At 49.3% G+C, this 22,256-nt stretch overlaps 1 protein-coding gene across 1 annotated transcript in view; it reads left to right on the top strand.

Annotated features, from left to right (window-relative positions):
- The window catches only part of fastk (Fas activated serine/threonine kinase), a 29,423-nt gene extending 12,243 nt beyond the window's left edge, over positions 1–17,180 (top strand). Inside the window, exons 4-10 of the mRNA XM_033020408.1 lie at positions 308–469; positions 3,137–3,337; positions 4,965–5,124; positions 7,112–7,203; positions 9,267–9,987; positions 14,978–15,092; positions 16,625–17,180. Of these exons, the coding sequence (XP_032876299.1) occupies positions 308–469; positions 3,137–3,337; positions 4,965–5,124; positions 7,112–7,203; positions 9,267–9,987; positions 14,978–15,092; positions 16,625–16,711 (1,538 nt within the window). The 3' untranslated portion in view covers positions 16,712–17,180. The remainder of the gene's footprint in view (positions 1–307; positions 470–3,136; positions 3,338–4,964; positions 5,125–7,111; positions 7,204–9,266; positions 9,988–14,977; positions 15,093–16,624) is intronic.
- The last annotated feature ends 5,076 nt before the right edge of the window (positions 17,181–22,256 follow it).

Raw genomic sequence — 22,256 nt, 5'->3', positions numbered from 1 at the left:
TCCGTATTTGTGCCCTTTATCTCTGCAAGTTCAATTTTTCCTGCCCTCCCCCCACCCTCCCACCTTTGTAACAGGATCTTTGTGCAACCCTCGGCCTGTGCATAGGATTCAATGTTGAAGGTTGAGGTCAGTTGTAATCTGCGTGTCCTCCACACACATTGCTGTCTCAGCAGAGATTCCTGCTTCAAGCCAAAGGCACGATGCAGACGACTTTCCTGATGCTGGTGCGGTTGTTAACAGTGGTACCCGAAACACTGGGCTTCTGCCTCCAAAGCCTCCAATGTGATGATACTTCTCTGTGTTTCAGAGGAACTTCCCAAAAAGGTGGACAGCATCACGCCCTACACCATGGCATTGATAGCAAAATACATTGCCCGTCATCGGCTGCGGGAGAGCAAGCTTCTCGACACCATCGCTGAGTTCCTCATCAAAAAGGGAGACTATCTGGACAGCAAGGTACTGGATTTCAGCTGCCCCCCCACGTGTGGTGTGGGTCTAGAGTAGCGGGTGAAGGGGAGGACTGGAGTGTGTGCAGGAGGCTCTGTCAAAGAGACGGAACGCTGTGCCTGTGGGCGTCGGGGCAGTGACCGCTGAAGGTTTCATACGTCACGGATGTGTTCTGTATCATGAAAGACAATATGTAGAACGTAGAACAGTACACATAGGAACAGGCCCTTCAGCTCACCATGTATGTCGAACATGATGCCAAGTTCAACTAATCTCCTCTGATCCATATCCCTTCATCCCTTGCACATCCATGTGCCTATCTAAAAACCTCTTAAATGCCACTATTGTATCTGCCTCCACCACCACCCCCAGCAGCACATTCCAGGCATCCACCACACTCTGTGTAAAAAAAACGTGCTCCACACATAGAGTCATACCGCACAGAAACTTGTCCTTCGGCCCAACATCCATGCCGATCACAATGCCCCTTCTACACTGATCCCATATGCCCGTATTTGCCCCATCTATCTATATAATATTAAAACTCTGTGGCTGGCTGTGTGTGTGTGTGTGTGTTTCTGCCTGACTTGTGGGTGCCAGCCTTTGATTCGTTGCTACGCCAACACCAGACCCAGAAACGCCGAGATTTTTTCCATTTCGGTAGAGATTTCACTTTTCATTCCAAGTATCCACTCCTGATTAAATTTCTTCATGTTTATGTACCCATTTTTAATAAAATCCTTCTTCCCCCCCACTCACTCATTTTGTCGCCTCCTGCTGGCCAGCGACCATAACGGCTGCTGGCTCCCGCCTCTCGCCTCAAAGACGCCATTTAAAAACAGCCGCACTGCTGAGTGCTGGAATCTTATGTTCGGGAACGGCTTGAGTTGGAGGACCACGTCTCCCGTGGGGGCTACGGGTAGGGAACGGCTGCGTTGGGGGAGCAGACCCAACGGGTCTGCACTTGGTCTAGTATCATTTCAAATCTTTCCTGTCCATGTACCTGCGTTGGTGTCTTTCAAAAGCTGTTATAGTACCTGGCTCAGTTACCTCCTCTGGCAGCCACATTAAAGCAATGCCCTCTAGTATTGATATTTCCACCCAAGGAAAAAGGTTCTGGCTGTCTACCCTATTTATGCCGCTCGCAATTTTATAAACTTCTATACTTCAGGTCGTAGGGAAAACAATACAAGTTTGTCCAACCTCTCCTTACAGCTACTACCCTCAGGTGCACCTTTTTCACTCGGGGACGAGGAACCAGGTACAGTGATTTAAACGACATTTGGACAGATATATGGATGGAAAGTGTTCAAAGGGATATGGGCCAAATACAGGCAAATAGGACTAGCCCAGAATGGCAACTTTGTATCTGTGGTGTACAGCTCTATGATTCTATGGGGAAAGCATGTGATATGAATGAATTTACCATTTAGATAGTACGCGAGAAAGAATATGTATTGAGGGTCAATGTGAATCTGAATTTGCTGTGTAAGTATATCATAAGACAGGAGCAGAATTAGGCCATTCGGCCCATTTGAAACGGGCCCTCCTCCACCATTTGATCATGGCTCATCTATTTTTCCCTCTGCACCCCATTCTCTCGCCCTCTCCCGTAACCTTTGACACTCTTACTATTCCAAAATCTGTCAATCTTAACTTCAACACCAGGTCAGGTTGGGGGGGTTCTATGCTACCTGCCCCATGATCGGATGGTCGGCAACTAAACCGTCTCCCCCACCTGGTTTGCCAGGTGAGGAGGGGGCTGTGGACCCCCAGCAGGACCAAAAACAAGACCTGTCAAAGGGCGGATGAGCTTCTAGTGGGCCAACGGCCATCCGCACTTCAGTAGAAGTTGCGATCACTGTCGTCCATAGCATTGTAAGGAGCGCCCAGGAGCGGAAAAGACTACAAAAAGTAGTAAACACTGCCCAGTCCATCATCGGCTCTGACCTCCCTACCATCGAGGGGATCAATCGCTGTCGCTGCCTCAAAAAGGCTGGCAGCATCATCAAGGACCCACACCATCCTGGCCACACACTCATCTCCCCGCTACCAGGTAGAAGGTACAGGAGCCCGAAGACTGCAACGTCCAGGTTCAGAAATAGCTGCTTCCCCACAGACATCAGGCTATTAAACTCAACTGAAACAAATCTGAACATTAATAGACCATTATCTGTTTATTTGCACTTTATCTGCTTATTTATTGATGTGTATATATATTTATATAATGGTATATGGACTCACTGATATGTTCTGTATTCATGCCTGCTATATTCTGTTGTGCTGAAGCAAAGCAAGAATTTCATTGTCCTATCTGGGATACATGACAATAAACTCTCTTGACTTGACTTGAACTTGAAAAAAAACATGAAATGTAATTCTTCCCTCTCCTTGCTTCTCAAAAGAGAAGTTGTTAACTTTAAAAATACCCAATGACTTGGTCCTCACAGCTGTCTGTGGCAACGAATTCCACAGATGCACGAACCTTCCTCATCTCCTTTCTATCCTAGAGTTGCTGGCAATGAGTGAGATTTTCTCGTAGTACTGAGAGTGTGATCACCACCGTCAGCACCAGAGCTGTATGAATGTTGCTGCTTACGCAGTGTGTTTCTGCCAGTCCCCTCTGACAACCCGTTACACGGCCGCAGTGTTTTAAACCGTGTGCTTTCCTATGCGGCAGGTAATTCAGAACTGGTCTTCCCGTTCAGCCGCATGAACTACAAGCCCACCAACGCGGACAAGTTCTTTGAGAAGCTGGAGTCGGTGTTGGAGGTGAAGGCGATGAACTCTCCCCTGGCCACCGTCAACATCTTCATGTCCATGTTTCAGCTTGGACACTTCCCCGGCGCCATTCTCGACCGAGTCTTCTCCGCTGCGTTGTCAACAACGTGATGAGTATGTGGGGGGGAGGGGGGGAACGGGGGCAATGTTGGCAGTGGGACCTGCACCCGCCGTGGGGCAGGGAATGTGGTCTCGCTGTTGGGGTGAGGAGGGGATGTACAGTGTGTACTGGAGGGAGCACACTGACAGAGGCTCTGCGCAGTGACCACTGAAGGTTTCACCCTAGAGAAAGTTTCAAGGAGATGTTTTTTTGACGCGGTGGGGGCCTGGTACCCACTGCCAGTGTTGGTAGTGAAGGCAGATACGAATGTGGTATTTAAGGGGCCTTTAGATAGGCATATGGATGTGCAGGGAATGGAAGGCTATGGATCACGTGCAGGCAGAGGAGATTAGATTAATTTGGCATCATGTTCGGCACGGACATAGTGGTTCATGTGCCCTATTGCAAAACCGAATTCAGGACCGCTGATTAGCTCCCACTGTCACCTCTGTAACTGTACCTCTCATTCTCGGATTCTGTTCTTCTGGTCTGTGCAATTCTCCCACTCGGGAACCCCGTGAGTATCGTGTGTCCTCTGGAACCCTGCAAATGGCTCTCAATGGCCATTTGGTCCAACTTGCTCATGCCGACTAACATGCCCCATCTACGCTAATCTCACCTGCCTGCCTTTGGCCCATATGACTTCCGTTTCGTGTACCTGTCTGTCTAAATGTTTCTTAAACGCTGTGATAGTACCTGCCTCAACTACTTCCTCTGGCACTTACCCGCCACCATTTACCATTTACCAACCACCCTTTGTTTAAAAAGTTAAACCTTTCTACCCTCAGCTTAAACCTATGTCCTCTGCTTCCCGATTCCCCTGCGGTGTAAAATACTACCAATCTATTCCTCTCATGATTTTATCCACCTCTATAAGATCACCCATCATCATCCTGTGCTCCATGGAATAAAGTCCTAGCCTGCTCAACCTCTCCCTGTAGTTCCGGCCCTCGAGTCCTGACAACATCCACGTAACTCTTCTCGCCCCTTTCCGGCTTGACAACATCTTTCCTATAACATGGTGTCCAAGAATGAGCACAATATTCTAAATTTGACCCCATCAATGTTTGTACAGGCAGCACAGTGGTGCAGCGATAGAGATGCTGCCTTATAGTGCTTGCAGTGCCAGAGACCCGGATCGATCCCGACTGTGAGTGCTGTCTGTACGGAGTTTGTACGTACTCCCCTTGGCCAGGACTCGAGGGTTTGTACGTAATCCCCGTGGCCGCGTGGGTTTTCTCCGAGATCTTCGGTTTCCTCCCACACTCCAAAGATGTTCAAGTTTGTAGGTTAATTGGCTTGGGTTTGTATACTTGGTATAAGTGTAAATTGTCTCTAGTGTGTGTAGGCTTGTGTTAATGTGCGGGGATCGCTGGTCGGTGTAGACTCGGTGGACCGAAGGGCCTGTTTCTGCGCTGTATCTCTAAACTAAACTAAACTGTAACATGACCTCCCAACCTCTATATGCAATATTCTGACTGATGAAGGCCAATATGCTGAAAGCCTTCCTGACCACCCAATCAACCTTTTGCGGCACTTTCAGCAATCCCTGGGTAACCTGGGCACTCTGGCAGTGACACACGAGTGTCACTCTGTGTGACCTTGAGCTCCTGACTGTTTGCGTTTCCCCATGCAGGCAGTCCCTATGGTCTAATTGTGCGCCGGTACCTGTCACTTCTGGACGCTGCCATCGAGCTGGAATACCGTGACTACAAGGGTCCCCGACTGGAAGACAGGTACAAGGTTATGATGTTTGACCGCGTACTGACTGCAGACGATGTCAACAGGAAGTACAGGTCAGTGCTCACTTTGAACTCCGCTTCAATTATTTTACTGTACGTGGGCTTTTCTCACCCTCCCTTCCCCACCCCAAACCTCCTCCCGTGGGCAATGCCCTTCAGTCCCACTGGTGCCAACACCAAGATGCCAAGCAGGCATGTAATGATAATATGCCACCTTGGTTGGCAGGTCAAGGTGGGCTGAAGGGCCTGTTTCTGTGCTGTAGAGCTCTACGACTCCATGACAAGGCATCTGACAGGATGGTCTTCACACTGCCACCTTTGTTTAACCTATTCCTCTCCCTTCTCACACCCTGTTTCTCTGTCTCTGTCTCTTTTTTTCTCTTTCTCTTTCTCCTTCTCCCTTTCTTCCTCTCTCTCTTTCTCTTCCTCTCAGTTTCTCCTTCTCCCTTTCTCCCTCTTTCTCCCTCTCCCTATCTCGTGTTCTCCCTCTTTTTTTCCCTTCCATCTCTCTTTCTCCCTGTCTCTTTCTGAGACCAAACATTGAAGAAAACATAGAACACTTGAGCAGAGGAACAGGCGCTTCAGCCCACAATGTGTGTGCCGAACACAATGCCAAGCAAAATCTTACCCCATCTGCCTGCACGTGATCACCCCTCCCCCCCTCCCATTCCATGCAGTTCCATGTGCTGATCCAAACCGCCACCATTGTATCTGCCTCCACCACCATCCCTGGCAGCACGTTCCAGGCACTCACCACTCTCTGTCTGTAAACAAAACTTCGCGTCTCACATCTCCATAGAAAAATGTTCTGTCGACCTTATCTCTGGTACGCAATGGATACGATGCGGCTCACTGTTCTTTACAAACGCCCTGCTCTTTCCCCCCAAAGATGTTTCCTTTTTCTTTCTGATTTCACGCTAACCTCCTGCCATTGTACATTCCTTGTCAATAGACAATAGACAACAGGTGCAGGAGTAAGCCATTTGGCCCTTTGAGTCAGCACCACCATACACGGTGATCATGGCTGATCATCCACAATCACTTCCTGCCTTCTCCCCATAGTGTTTCCTCGTCTCCGTTCTAAATGGCTTACCCCCTATTCTTTAACTGTGGTCCCTGGTTCTGGACTCTCCCAACATCGGGAACATATTTCCTGCCTCTAGTGTGTCCAAACCCTTAATAATCTTATTTGTTTCAATAATATTCCCTCTCATCCTAAATTCCTGAGTATAAAAGCCCAGCCGCTCCATTCTATCAATATATGACAGTCCCGCCATCCCGGGAACCTCGTGAACCTACGCTGCACTCCCTCAATATCAAGAATCTCCTTCCTCAAATTTGGAGACCAAAACTGCACACAATACTCCAGGTGTGGTCTCACTAGGGCTCTGTACAACTACAGAAGGACCTCTTTGCTCCTATACTCAACTCCTCTTGTTATGAAGGCCAACATGACATTCGCTTTCTTCACTGCCTGCTGTATCTGCATGCTTACTTTCCACTGGCCACCTATTTCTGATTCCTGCTTCAAGTATCCACCCCTTCTCTCTTCCCTTATCTTGGTAACCCAGCTTTTACCCTCACATTCAGGCTCATGAATTCTGTCTGCACACATCCCTCCGGGGACAACCCCCCCCCCCCCCCTCCTCTTATACGCTCCCCCCCCCCCCCCCCCCCCCCCCCCCCTCTGATGCAACAAATGTCTTTGTGTAGTAAGGAACTGCAGATGCTGGTTTAAACCGAAGATAGGCATAAAAAGCTGGAGTAACTCAGCGCGTCAGACAGCATCTCTGGAGAAAAGGAATAGGTGACGTTTCAGGTCGAGACACTTCTTCAGACTGAGAGTCAGGGGAAAGCTTTCTTTTGTTTGACCCGCTTAGTTACTCTAGCCTTTTGTGTCTATCTTTCACAAATGTCTTTATTTGGTATTCCGTTGTTAAACATCTTAAGGTTTTTCTTGTGAACGCTGTAATGATTACAATGAACGGTTTCATTTCCCTATTGTTTATCTGAGACGCCATCCTCGTTAATCTCTTGCCAGTTACAAGGGGCTGGTGGCGGAGGCGTTGAGGCAGCTGCTGGGCGACCAGTGTTACAAGCAGGACGAGGTTCTACCTCCCGGCTATTACACAGGTAGGAAGACAGTCTGTGTCCCATGGAGCTGCTCGGCTGTGTTATAAACACCAGTACCCTACCCGACCTTGGCATTAGTTTAGTGTCAGTGTATGGAGGTGCCTTGAGAAGCTTTGCAAACTCTCCAGTAAAATTATTACCATACATGAGTACACACAAATACACCAAGATTGCAAAGAGAAAAATACAAGAGTGCAGAATGTCAAGATTATAGCATTACAGTTGCAGATGTCACAGTGTGCCAGGTTGGAAGATCGAGCCTACACCCGATCATATGGGAGGACCGTCTAGTAGCCTAAAGTACCTTAAAGAGCACTTCACTTCAGCTTCTTAACATAGAAAATAGGTGCAGGAATAGGCCATTCGGCACATTCAAGCCAGCATCACCATTCAATATGATCATGGCTGATCATCCAAAATCAGTACCCCATTCCGGCTTTTTCCCTATATCCCTTGATTCCCATAGCCCTAAGATTTAAATCTAACTCTCTCTTGAAAGCATCTAGTGAATTGGCCTCCACTGCCTTCTGTGTGAGAGAATTCCACAGATTCACAACTCTCTGGGTGAAAACGTCTTTCCTCATTCCAGTCCTAAACGGCCTACCCCTTAATACTTAAACTCTGACCCCTGGTTCTGGACTCCCCCAACATTGGGAACATTTTTCCTGCATCTACCCTGTCCAATGCTCTAAGAATTTTATATGTTTCTATAAGATCCCTTCTCATTCTTCTAAATTCCAGTGAATACAAGCCCAGTCAACCCATTCTTTCATCATACATCATCCCATTATCCTGGGAATGAACCTGGTGAACGTACGCTGCACTTCCTCAATAGCAATAATAATAATAATAATATATCTTTTATTGTCATTGCACGTCAGTGCAACGAGATTTAGTGTGCAGCTCCACTGATGTACAAGAAAGGTAAATAAATACAATACATAAATAAACAAGCTGAATTGATTGACGTGACCATCTGAGGGAGACTGTCCAAAGGGGGTGGGTGGGGGGGCACTCATTAGGGCCGGTTCAGAGCTGCTATAGCTCTTGGGATGAAACTGTTCCTGAGTCTGGAGGTTCGGGCGTAGAAGGCCTTGTAACGTCTGCCGGAGGGAAGTAGTTGAAACAGACCGTGGCAGGGGTGTGATGAGTCCTTATGGATGCTGAGAGCCAGTAAGGAGCAAGAATGTCCTTCCTCAAATTAGGAGACTAAAATTGCACACAGTACTCCAGGTGTGGTCTCACCAGGTGGTACATCTGCAGTAGGACCTCCTTGCTCCTAAACTCAAACCTTCTCGCAATGAAGGCCAACATGCCATTAGCTTTCTTCACTCCCTGCTATACCTGCATGCTTACTTTCCATGACTGGTGGACCAGCACACCCAGGACTCTTTGCACCTCCCCTTCTCTTAATCTGACATGATTCAGATAATAATCTGCCTTCCTGTTCCTGCTACCAAAGTGGATAACCTCACATTACCTGCTTCCGATATAGAGTGCAGCTGCTTGTGTTCTGGACATAATGGAGGAGGGAATGTTCTTGCATCAGCCACAGTCAGAAGCTTGTGGGCCCACAGCAACACTGTGGGAATGCCGCACCGTGGGAACGCAGCACTGTGGGAACGCCGCACTGTGGGAACGCCGCACTGTGGGAGGGGTGCACTGTGGGAACGCCGCACTGTGGGAACGCCGCACTGTGGGAGGGGTGCACTGTGGGAATGCCGCACTGTGGGAACGCCGCACTGTGGGAACGCCGCACTGTGGGAGGGGTGCACTGTGGGAACGCCGCACTGTGGGAACGCCGCACTGTGGGAGGGGTGCACTGTGGGAATGCCGCACTGTGGGAACGCCGCACTGTGGGAACGCCGCACGGTGGGAGGGGTGCACTGTGGGAATGCCGCACTGTGGGAGGGGTGCACTGTGGGAACGCCGCACTGTGGGAATGCCGCGCTGTGGGAGGGACCAGGCAGTGTCCATCACTTTCTGCTGTCTCCTTTTGTTCGTGTGGAAGTGTGTGATTTAACCTGACTCTGGGATGTGTGATTATCTGTTCCTTTTTGCAGACTTCTTACTGTGGATAAACGGATCTGGCAATGTCCTTCATATAAACGGGACTACTCCCAGTGCCGGCACTCCTCTGTGTCCCTCCATCCCAACTGCAAAGTCCACAGAGAAGCCCGGTGTCCCGCATGCCAACGCTGACATCTCCTCCCTCACCACCGACTTCCAGACGTTCTCGCCCTTTTGCCACAACGACGTGGCGGTGAAGGAGAAGAGAGAGGGAGAGCGGGGGGCCGACGTGGATTTCCTGAGCCGTGCTCGCCCCGCCGGCGGTGGCACCGTCTCCAGCGCAGCCCCCATCCTGCCGGGGACCACCATGGAGTACAACTCGTACTACCCGCCGGCCAGCTACTACAACAGCCTGACCAAGGAGCAGTCGCTGGAGAGTCAGGAGAGCTCCACCCTCAGCAGCCCGTCCGACTGCCTGAATCAGCCGCCCAGCACCAGCGGCTGCTCCCCCATCATCGGCTCCAGCTCCCTCTTCCAGTTCCCCATCGGCAAGATCCTGGACGAGGAATCCGACACCCCGCCCCAGAACCAAGAGCACAACCTCTTCAGAACGGAGCAGCCCACCCCCAGCTTTTACGACAGCCCCCACTACCCCGAGACCCCAGGCCGGGTGGGGCAGGGGGAGCTGGTGAGTCCAGTGCCCCCACCATTGCAACTCTCCAGCCCACTGCTGACCGACAAAGAGAGGTGCCGGGACAGCGATCAGGTGAACAGGTCAGTACACAGGGAACGTTCCCAGTTGAGTTTATTGTCACGTGTACCTCGGTACAGTGAAAAGCTTTTGTTGTCTGCTAACCAGTCAGCGGAAAGACAATACATGATTACAATCGAGCCTTTCACAGTGTACAGATACAGGATAAATAGAGGAATAGATCGGGTAGATGCACAGTCTCCATCCCAGAGTAGGGGAACGAGGACCAGAGGACATAGGTTTAAGGGCGGGTTATGGTCTGAGTGCAGGTAGATGGGACTAGGTGAGAATAAGTGTTCGGTATGGACTAGAAGGTCCGAGATGGCCTGTTTCCGTGCTGTAATTGTTATATGGTTAAGGTGAAGGGGAAAAGATTTAATAGGAATCCAAGGGGTAACGTTTTCACACAAAGGGTGGTATATGTATGGAACAAGCTGCCAGAGGCCATTGGGGCTGGGACTATCCCATCGTTTAAGAAACAGTTAGACAGGTACATGGATAGGACAGGTTTGGAGGGATATGAAGCCAGCGCAGGCAAGTGGGACTAGTGTAGCTGGGACATTGCTGGCCGCTGTGGGCAAGTTGGGCCGAAGGGCCTGTTTCCACACTGTATCACTCTATGACTCTAAAGAGTATAACGTGAATAACATTTAGTGCAAGATAAAGCCAGTAAGGTTCTATCTGGTGAAGTCTGAGAGTCTCCAATGCGGGCGAGGTGGTGTTCAGGTTTACACTGGGGCTGTGATAGTGGTCCGAGGCAAAGAAATTGCCTGAACCAGTTCTGAACCAAAGAAATTGCTGTAAACTCTATATGAATCACTGGTTAGACCCCCAGCTGCAATCTTCGGTCCAAGTCCAGGGCGACACACAAGCCTATGGTGAGGATGCGGAGATTTACGGAGTGTATACCCTGACCTGGCTCTTCAGCTCCTGCAGGGAGACCGCAGAAGCTGGCGTTGTTTGTTTTGGTGGCAGAGAAGGTTAACAGGAGATGTTAGTGTGGTTCAAAATCATGGAGAGTTTTGAGAGATTACATTTTAGCTTAGTTTACTTCATTATTGTCAAGTATACCAAGGGACAGTAAACAGCTTTTGTTGGGTGCTATTCAGTCAAAGAAAAGACAATCATGCCATCCACAGTGTACAAGTGCAGGATAGCAGGTACAACATTTAGTCCAAGATAAAGTTTGATTAAATAAGGAAAAGTCCAAATAAGGAGAATGTTGGTGAGGCTGCACTTGGAGTATTATGTTCAGCTTTGGTCACCCTGCTATGGAAAGGATGTCATTAAGCTGGAAAGAGTGCAGAGAAGATTACGAGGTTGTTGCCGGAAGTCGAGGGCCTGAGTTACAGGGAGAGTTTGGGCATTGCCAGGACATTATTCATTGGAGCGCAAGAGGTTGAGGCGTATAAAATCTTGGGACTTGATAGGGTGAACGCACAGTCTTTTACGCCCAGGGTAGGGGAATCAAGAACCAGTGGACATAGGTTTATGGTGAGAGGGGAAAGATTTAATAGGAATAGGAACCTAGCGGCAACTTTTTCATGGTATGTGGAACGAGCTGCCAGAGGAGGTAGTTGAGGCAGGTTCTATAACAGCATCAAAAAGACATTTGGATAGGTAGATGGATAGGAACGATTTAGAAGGATAGGGGCCAAACACAGGGAAATGGGAGTAGCTTAGATGGGGCATCTTGGTCGGTACGGACAGGTTGGGCTGATAGGCCTGTTTCTGTGCTGTATAACTAGCTCAGATAGTCGGCATATGTGGAGGGAATGGATAGGCGACATTTCGGGTTGGGACCGTTCTTCGGGGTTATTAGTCAGGGTTGGGGCAGTTATATGATTTATAGTTTTGAGTTCCTCATTGAAGCATACAAAATTCTTTGAGGTCTCAGCAGCGTATATACAGGGGGAATGTTTCTCCTCCCAGATGAATCTGGAAGCAGAGGTCTCTGGGCTCAAGAAAAGGGGGAAAGTCATTTGGTATTGTCATGAGCATAGTTTTGTTTATTGTCACGTTAACCGAGATACAGTGAAAATCTTGTGTTGTGTGCTATGCAGTCAGTGGAAAGACTATAGATGATTCCAATCAAGCCGTCCACAGTGTACAGATATAGGACAAGGAGAATAATGTTTAGTGCAAGATAAAGTCCATTAAAGTCCGGTTAAAGATAGTCCGTGGATCTCCAATGAAGTAGCTCCCTGCCATGGATGCCCTCCACCGCAAACGGTGTCTGAGACGGGCCGGGAAAATCATCAAGGACCCCTCTCACCCTAACCATGGACTATTTGCCCTCCTCCCATCAGGGAGGCGGTACAGGAGCCTCAGGTCTCGCACAAGCAGGCTGATGAACAGCTTTTTCAATAACACCATTACACTGCTGAACTCACAGTCCCGACGCTAGCTATCTTTTATACTCTCCCATCTGTATACATTTATTTGCCTATGTACCAGTTTAATTCATCCACAGTGTACACATTGTTTAACGAGTATTTTTATTTCTACTATCTTGCACTATGACCAGACGCTAAACTGCATTTCGTTGTACCTGTACTCGTATTTGTGCAATGACAATAAAGTTGAATCAAATCAAATCAAATCAAATCAAATGGTAGCTCAGGACTGCTCTCTAGTTGGTGATAGGATGATTCAGTTGCCTGATAACAGCTAGGAAGAAACTATCACTGAATCGGGAGGTGTGCGTTTTCACACTTTTGTACCTCTTGCCAGAGGGGAGAAGAGGGAGTGACCAGAGTGAGACTCATCCTTGATTTTGCTGGTGGCCTTGCCGAGGCAGCGTGAAGTGTAGATGGAGTCGATGGTTTGGGCTGCGTCTACAATTCACTGCCTTTCTTGGGGTCTAGGATGGAAATGTTCCCAAACAATGCTGCGATGCATAAAATGTTTTCTACGGCACCTCTCTAGAAGTTGTTGAGGGTTGTTGGGGACATGCTGAACATCTTAAACCTTCTAAGGAAGTAGAGGCGTTGGTGTGCTTTCTTGGCCATGCAAATGGAAAGGACAAAGGAGTGGTGAATGCTTGGAAACAGCTACTTCAGAGGAGACTCAGCCATTGACTACATTCAGAACAGAGGTTTATATATTTCTGGATATTGCAGGAATCGAGAAATATAGGGATAGGGCAGGAAAAAACATTGAGGCAGAATATCAGCATGATCCTATTTAACATACGATGGTGGTGTTGAAAAGGCTTTTCAATAGGCGCATGGATGTGTAAGGAATGCGGGATATGGATCACATTTAACTTAGCATCATGTTTGGCAGAGACATTGTGGACTGTAGTATCTGTTCCTGTGCTGTATCATTCTATGTTCTACGAATAGTAGCACAGGTTGGAGGGGCCGAATGGCCTACTGCGACTCCCATGTTCTTGCATCCTCGTCCTTGCTTAACTGCCCACTCTCCGGATAAATGCATTTATCCTGGATACCCTGTCGGACCTTTGATTGATTCCGAAGCCCAGACCATTTCTAAAAATGCATGCCCAGTGGTCCTGATGGCCAGAGCTGTGCAATACCGTTGCCATTTGACAACCACACCCATATCAGTCATCAGTTCTGCATGCTTCCTATCTCTTCCACTGAGCCATAGCGCTGTACAGAATGGAAACAGGCTCTTCAGCCCATCTAGTCTATGCTGACCAAGGTGGCATACTGGGTCAGTCCCATTTGCTTGCATTTAGGCCACAGCCCTCTAAACCTAAAAAAAGTTGAAATTGTCTCCGCTTCTATAGCTTCCTGGTTTATCTGGCAGATCTTTCCAGAAACTGGCAGCTCTTTCCAGATACAGACTACCCTCTGAGTCTCTCCTCTCACCTTAAGCATGCACCCTCTAGTTTTGGACTCCTCTATCCTGTGAAAAAGGCTTTATCCATGCCCCTCATGATCAATATTGTCGCCCCGCAGCCTCCTATGCTCCAAAGAAAAAACGTCCCAGCGTATCAAACCTCTCCCTGTAACTCAAGCCCAGTTAACATCCTGGTGAATCTCTTCTGCATCATTTCCAACTCAATGACATTGCCTATCAGCCAACTTCACCATCTCTGACATTTGCCATGAATGTGTAGTGTAGAACCTTGTTAAACGTTGCTGGAGGTCGAGGCGCATTGCATCGACTAAGTTACACTCGTCCACTGTAACGTGTTTCAAATCATTCAATAAAACTGATCAAGCAGGATCTTTCATGCTGACTCGTTATAGTTTGCAGTGATGTTTTATGTCTTTAACCATGTTGCTAATACTAATGTCATTCAATAGACAGACCTGAGGTTGCCCATTAGTTCCTTTGGTCCTTCAGAGACATGGTGCCTATGTTGAGCTGATGGGGACAGAGAGAAAAGAGGCCCGAGTGTATAGAGCCATTTCAAAGAGCCAGCACAGTGGTGAGGGATGAATGGTTACCTGAGATATAAAATGCCATGAATTAGAATCATAGTGGCATATAGCATGGAAACAGGCCCTTCAGCCCAACCCCTCCTTGTCAACCAAGATACTTGTTCCATTGGCCCAAGTTTGGCCTATATCCCACTAAACCTTCCGATCCATGAACCTTTCCCAAATGTCTTTTAAATTATGTGATTGTACCTGCGTCAACCCCTTCCACTGGATTGGAGGAGGAGAAAGAGTTTTTACGTTGACAGGGACTCGAGAGGTTGACATGTGTTGGAGCAGCATTGCCTTCTGTATCCTGGGAATAAGAGACACTAGGGTGCTAGAGAGAACACAAAGTAACTCAGCGGCTCGGGCAGCATCTCTGGAGAACATGATGTTTCGGGTCGGGACTCTTCTTTAGACTAACTGTAGGTTGGGTGGATGCCGCCTGCTACAGGGAGAGGTTGGATTTTCCTCTTGACTTGGATTGTTCTCTGTGAAGTGTCAGATGTTGAGGGGGGGACCTGATAGAAGACTGTAAAGTGATGAGCGGCATGGATAGTCAGACCCTGGGTTGGTACATCTCCAGTAACGGACTGCTCCTTGCCCCTTCCCACAGGATTGTGATGTCGGTAAACGACAAGTGGCATTACTGCCACAATTCGGATGTGCTGGTGGGATCCCGGGCCATGCGTGATCGCCACCTCAGCTTACTAGGATACACCGTGTTGCAGGTATGGCTCGTCACTTCAGGAAGCTTCCAGCTCTCGGCATCTACAGCACGAGGGAACTTTTGGCCTCGTTAAGGAACTAATCCCCAACTAATGCTGCTGTCTTGCTCCCTCTATGCTGCCTCGCACTCATCCCTTTAGACTTTAGAGATACAGCGCGGAAACATGCCGTTCGGCCCACCGTGGGCAAGAGTGTGTGAGATGTACTCTGTAGGTGGGAGGGACTGGACAAGGGGGTTAGCTGTAAGGAGAGGCTGGACAAACCTCAATTGTTTTCTCTGCACCATCAGAGATTGAGTGGACAATAGACAATAGGTGCAGGAGTAGGCCATTCAGCCCTTCGGGCAAGCACAGCCATGCAATGTGATCATGGCTGATCATCCCCAATCAGTATCCAGTTCCTGTCTTCTCCCCATGTTCCCTGACTCCGCTATCTTTAAGAGCCCTATGTAACTCTCCCTCGAATGTATCCAGATAACTGGCCTCCACTGCCCTCTGAGACAGAGAATTCCACACACAACTCTCTGTGTGAAAAAGTGTTTCCTCGTCTCCGTTCTAAATGGCTTACCCCTTATTCTTAAACTGTGGCCCCTGGTTCTGGACTCTCCCAACATTGGGAACATGTTTCCTGCCTCTAGCGTGTCCATACCCTTAATAATCATATAACCATATAACAATTACAGCACACAAACAGGCCATCTTGACCCTTCTAGTCCGTGCCGAACACGTATTCTCCCCTAGTCCCATATACCTGCGCTCAGACCATAACCCTCCATTCCTTTCCCGTCCATATAACTATCATATGTTTCAATATGGAGATTGAGTCTGAAAATTCTGAAAGGCGTAGAAGAACCATTTTCCCTGTTAGGAAATGTCAATGGCCACAGGGTATAGGTTTGAGGTGAGAGGGGCAAAGTCTAAAGATGATGTGCAGGGCAAGTGTTTACACAAGGTGTAGTGGGTAGCTGGACTGCACTGCCATGGTTTGTGTTGGAGGCAGATACAATCATGACGCTTACCAGGCTTTTAGATAGACGCATAGATATGCAGGGTGTGGAGGGATATGGATCACGTGTAGGAGAGGAGATGAGTTTAAGTATGGCCTGTTTGACATGCATCAAAAGGTCTGTTCCAGTGCTGTGTGTTCTGTTTTTTTCGCAGGGTAAGGGAATCGAGAACTAGCGCGCATAGGTTTAGGGTGAGAGGGGAAAGATTTAACAAGAACCCGAGGGGCAACCTTTTCCACACAGAGTGTGGTTGATATATGGTACGAGCTGCCACAGGAGGTAGTTGATGCAGGTACTATCACAACAATCAAAAGACATTTGGACAAGTATATGGATAGGACAGGTTGAGAGGCATATGCGCCAAGCATGTTGATCGGCGTGGGCAAGTTGGGACGAAGGGCCTGTTTCCATGCTGTAGACTCTACGACTCGTATTCATGCTGCCTGACCCGCTGAGTTACTCTGGCACTTTGCAGTTCCTTGTGTCTACGGACAGCGCCTGACCTTCTGTCTCTGCTCTTCCCCACAGCTGCCTTACCACCAGCTGGAGAAGCTGAATGGGATCGAGGAGGTTAAACAGTATTTACAAAAGAGACTGCTGGACGTGCAGTTATGACGATCAAAGACTGGATTATTTTGTACCCTTCCCTCTTTATACTTGGAGAGCCAGCAGCGGGTGACCAGCTGCCCGACGCAGCCCCGCGGAACGGCCATCCCGCCGGACAGACCGGGATCGCTCCGATCCTTCCTCCCTCCCTCCCTCTCATTTTCTCTGGAGTGTGAACGTGTGACTCCTGGTTTTACAGATTTTATTTGCTTTTGTGTGTTCCCATGCTGATTACTGCCAGATGTTCTGTACCAGCGCTGGAGACTGCGTCCTGTGGGCATTGTCCCTGAGCTCCGGCCGTCTGCTCCTTCCCCTCCCCGGGCTGGGCTGGGCTGGCTGGCTGGGGAAGATCAAGCTGTGATGGAGCTCACAGGGAGGGGCAGAGGCTGCCTCTGACCACCCGGCTCATTCCTCTAAAATGAGCAATGCCGCCAGGTGCAGTGAGGGGCTGAGGGACTCCCCCACCCTCCCCCCTCACAGCCCTGATGGTCTCAGAGAGCCTGGGGTCCACACCATCTCCCTCTCTCAACACAGCCCAAGGTCTCGGAGAGTAGTGAGAGGTTCCCTCCTCATTCTCCCTCCAGTGCAGAGGAGCCTGGGGTGGAGCGGCGGGGAACAGCCGTGTCTCTTTCTTTGCCCATGGTTTGCAGAACCACAGCAGGGGGTTCATTGCAACAGGACCACCTTCAGACGCCAACCTGCAGTTCGTGTGCTGAGAGGAGTTCCAGGATTTAGGCGCTTCCATTTCAGGATGAGGTGAGACCGGGGCAAGCAGCAGCAGAGGTGGGGCAGTATTTGAAATGTGCTGGTATTAGGGTGTAGTGTTACCCTCAGCCTCCTGGGCAGTATTGGGTGGGGGGGGGGGGGGGGGGGGGGGTGCTGTTTGGGAGGTTGGGTGAGGTGCTGCCATGCGTGGTGTGTGCCGTGTTTATGCAGCCTCCCCTGCAGAGGGAACCCAGTTGCAGTATCCTCTGTCACTGGGGCAGCTGTGTAGGGATCTGAGGAGTGGCTGGAATGGAAAGGGAGAGTTGTGCATGACATACATTTAACAGTGGGAGGCTTTTATACCATAGAATCAACCATGATCCTCTGTCCATGAAATAGGGGGGGGGGGTGGGCTGGGGGGGGCTGGACGATTGAAACAAAGTGCTGGAGCAACTCAATGGGTCAGGCAGCATCTGTGGAGGAGGCGATGGGCAGTCGGCGTTTCGGGCAGCAACCATTCATTGGGTTGGTGGTCATCGCCAGCGCCACTGTCCCGTGGTTGATGGTGAGGTATCAGGCGACGGGGAGACGGTGAGAACTACCTCCCCCAGCCTGTGGGAGAATGACTCACATCAGTGGTCAGTGTGCTGACCGGATGTGTTTGACTGTAGTTAGATGGTAAGTGTAGTGTGTGGGGTGTCGGTAGTGCCTGGTGTGTAGAATGCTTTCTGGATGGAGATGTCGGACAGAGGGGGAGGGAAGGGGGTGGGTGGGTGGGGGTGAACAGAGTTTTAGTGCAGTTTGGGGTGGGGGTGTGGAGGGTGGTGGGGTTTCTTGGCTGTGGGTTAATACGAGCGACTGAGGAACTGGTGCGATTCTGAAATGTCCATTGGTATCGGGGTGACGTGTGTTTGAGGTGTAATGGTTTTTTTTTTACTAATCTCCGTGTGTTTGTACGGTGCCCACGAGGGGTGGGTGTGGGTCTGGGGATGTGTTTACCACAATGGGGAAATGTTCATGGGCTAGAATCCTGTACGCTTTCAAATCTGGGTGTCAATCCACTGTGGCTGTAGCAGATTGCTGTGAGCTGTAGGAAGGGATTATACAATGCCTGGGAATAAATAATACAGGAAATCCTCCACTGTGTGTGTCGAACGTCATTGAAAGCCTGAACCTTTCATGTTGCATTGCACATGTTGGTCTGGGAAAGGTGAAAGTGTTCCAGGTCTCGGCAGGGGGGGGGGGGGGGGGGGGGGGGTAATATTATGGGTTTTCGAGCTCTACAGCATGGAAACAGACCCATCAGCCTACCTTGTCTATGTCAGCCAAGTTGGGTAGAGCCCAATTGCCCGCATTTGGCCCATATCCCTCTAAGTTCTCCCTTTCCCCATATATGCCCAAATGCCTTTAGAGATGCATCGAAACAGGCCCTTCAGCCCATCGTGTCTGCGCTGACCAGTAATTCCCTGTACCCTAAAATTATTCTACACACAGGACAACTACAATTTACCAAAGGACATGTCCCACTTAAACGACTTTTTTGGCGACCGCCAGCACCCGTCATAGGTCGCCGAAAATGTTCAACCTGTTGAAAATTCAGCGGTGACCAGAAAGGCGCTACAACTCTTTGGGTGACTAGGAGACTACTCACGACCATGAAGGCGACACCCTGGTGAAGCCTGTATGGTCGTGAGTAGTTGCCCAAAGAGTCGTACCTTGTCCTGGTCGCCGCTGGATTTTCAACATGTTGAACATTTTCGGCGACCTGTGACGGGTGCCGGCAGTCGCCAAAAAAGTCACGTAAGTGGGACAGGCCCTTTAATGTACAAACCTACAAGGTCATGGGGACAAACAACAAACTCCGTACAGATGGCACCCATAGTTAAGATTGAACCTGGGTCTCTGCTGCTGAGGTAGCAACTCTACTGCTGCATCACCGTGCCGTCACAAGAAGGGTCTTGACCTGAAACGCCACCCACTCCTTCTCACCAGTGTTGATGCCTGTCCCGCTGAGTTACTCCAGCTTTTTGTGATCATTTTTCTACCCATCTGAAAGTTGTATTTGTGTCCGCTTCTATAGCTTCCTCTGGCCGCTCGTTGAAGATATGGAAACATAGAAAATAGGTGCAGGAGTAGGCCATTCGGCCCTTCGAGCCTACACCGCCATTCAATATGATCATGGCTGATCATCCAACTCAGTATCCTGTACCCGCTTTCTCTCCATACCCCCTGATCCCTTTAGCCACAAGGGCCACATCTAACTCCCTCTTAAATATAGCCAATGAACTGGCCTCAACTACATTCTGTGGCAGAGAATTCCAGAGATTCACCACTCTCTGTGTAAAAAAATGTTTTTTCTCATCTCAGTCCTAAAAGATTTCCCCTTTATCCTTGAACTGTGACCCCTTGTTCTGGACTTCCCCAACATCGGGAACAATCTTCCTGCATCTAGCCTGTCCAATCCCTTACGAATTTTGTAAGTTTCTATAAGATCCCCCCTCAATCTTCTAATTTCTAGCGAGTACAAGCCGAGTCTATCCAGTCTTTCTTCATATGAAAGTCCTGACATCCCAGGAATCAGTCTGGTGAACCTTCTCTGCACTACCTTAGAATAAGAGCGTGTGTTCACTTTATCCATGCCTCTCATGATCTTGTACACCTTAATAAGGTCACCCCTCAGCTTTTACGCTCCAATGAAAAAAGTCCCAGCCTCTCCAACCTCTCCCTGTAACTCAAGCCAAGTTACCATCCAGGTGAATCTCTTCTGCATCCTTTACAACTCAGTGACATCTTTGATGTCAGTCTCAGTGCCTTGGGATGATTGGGGATAAATGGAATGTCTCGATCTGTTGCCACAAATTGGCCAGACCTGAAATATACACTGGTGATTGGGGTGAGTTAAGACCATAGAGTCAAGTGGCACAAAAACAGGACTACATTTGATGAGACCCTCTGAACACGGACACTAACTGGGGCCTCACCAGCGTCAGTACTGAACATCACAGCGCCAGTCAGGACAGGGACACGACTCATGGGGCAGTGACGAGAGTTGGATTGTTTTCTTTCCAACACCAGAGGGCTTAGGTTTAAGGTGAGGGGGAGAGATTTAAAGATGTACCCGGAAGGTTATTTTAACTAAGAGCTTGAGCTATTGCGACATTGTGGGCAAAAGTGCCTGTTCCTGTGCTGTACTGTTCTATGCTGTCCCAGGAGTGAGTGATAAGAGTTTAACAAAAGCCGGACACATTTTTGTTTTGAGCAGAGTTTTATTGTGCAGTTGTCTGCTGCCTTGGCTAGAATCGGACTCAATTTTGGACCTTGTAACTTCAATAAAAAACTTGATTTCTCCAACTAACAAAACCCACAACACAGGTATTGTTCTCATGCAGTGTGGCTGGTGTGATGGCCTTTCCCCATACATTGGAGGTGAATGATGCTCCAACTACAGAACTTCTCACCATGCTGCTTTACCCATGGTTACATGAACCAATTTTACGCACAGAAAACTCAGCAAAAAAACACTGTCTAACTTTCAAACGCAAGATTGGAGCCAAGGTTCTAGGCTGCGTCCCAGCCTGGAGTGTCTTGTCCTCGATGTAAACGTGAATGGTACAATCAATAAGGGAACACGTTTGTCGTGTAATATCCATTAACTGAGGTCCCTTCTGCCCATCAGAACCTCCTGCGGTTCCTTCATGATTGAGGGGATAAACAGGATGAGGGTTGTAGTGTTTCCACCGTCAGCAGACCCCACAACAGGCTCCACATCACAGTGATGCAGGAGCCAGGGCAAGGGGTCGTGGTCCCAGGGGAGAGGTCACGGTGACATCCCTTACATGGGGTGGTGCTGGTGGAGGTGTTGGGGATGGCAGGGGAAGTTGGGGGTGACAGGAGCTCCTCTACCTGTAGCTCAGGCCCTTGTGAATCTTTTTGTACATGGGGTTTGCAGTGGGCTGCTGCCTCCTTGACCCAGCGACACCAGGCACCCCTCAGCCATGTCGGACAGAACTGATTTGATTGCCTTGGTGAGGAAGTCACGGATCTACCCGAACCAGGTAAAGATACAAACTACAATGAAACGACCAAGATGCATCTCAGCTGGGTTTTGGCCGAGGAGAGCGACTGGTTTGTTTGACATGCTGTTCCTTTGTTTAAGAAGGGCAATAGGAATAACCTGGCAAATTATAGATGTGTGAGTCTAACATCACTGGGAGTGTTCCCAAAGGGGAAGTTTCTTAGAGATAGGATTTGCTCACATCTGAAAAAGCACAAACTTACTCAGGACAGAAAAAGTCAAGTCAAGTTTTATTCGTCACTTGCACATAAAGTGCCAGTGAAATGAATTTGCCAGCAGCGGTACAATAAAAAAGAATACACAATACAAATTTAACACAAATATCAACCACAGCATTCATCACTGTGGTGGAAGGCACAAAATGTGGTCAGTCCTCCATTTTCCCCCGTGGTCGGGACCTCAACCCTCCGCAGTCACCGCTGTGGGCGTCCAGATGTACAGACAAGGTAAGTCCTGAATCGGTGCCTCCCCACCGGAGACCGCGGCTTCAAGATGGTGCAGGCCGGCGGTCGAAGATGTAAAGTCCGCGCCGCAGCCAGAAGTACCGCAGACTGCAGGGCCGGTGGTCGGAGCTCCTCTCCAGGGATCCCCGATGAGGGACCCCGCCGCGCCCGCGGTAGAAGTTGGCGGTGGGCCGGCGGTCGGAGTTCTTCTCCGGGGTCCCCAACGAGGGATCCCAGGCCCAGGATGCCGCCAGCTGGAGCTCTGCAGACCGCGGCTTCTGGCTGCCGCGTGCCATCGAAATGAGCACTCCCCTCCGGTGACCCCTGGCGA

Source organism: Amblyraja radiata, chromosome 4 (genome assembly GCF_010909765.2).
Source record: "Amblyraja radiata isolate CabotCenter1 chromosome 4, sAmbRad1.1.pri, whole genome shotgun sequence".
NCBI classification, from domain to species: Eukaryota; Metazoa; Chordata; class Chondrichthyes; order Rajiformes; family Rajidae; genus Amblyraja; species Amblyraja radiata.
This window is presented reverse-complemented; position numbering and strand designations above follow the sequence as displayed.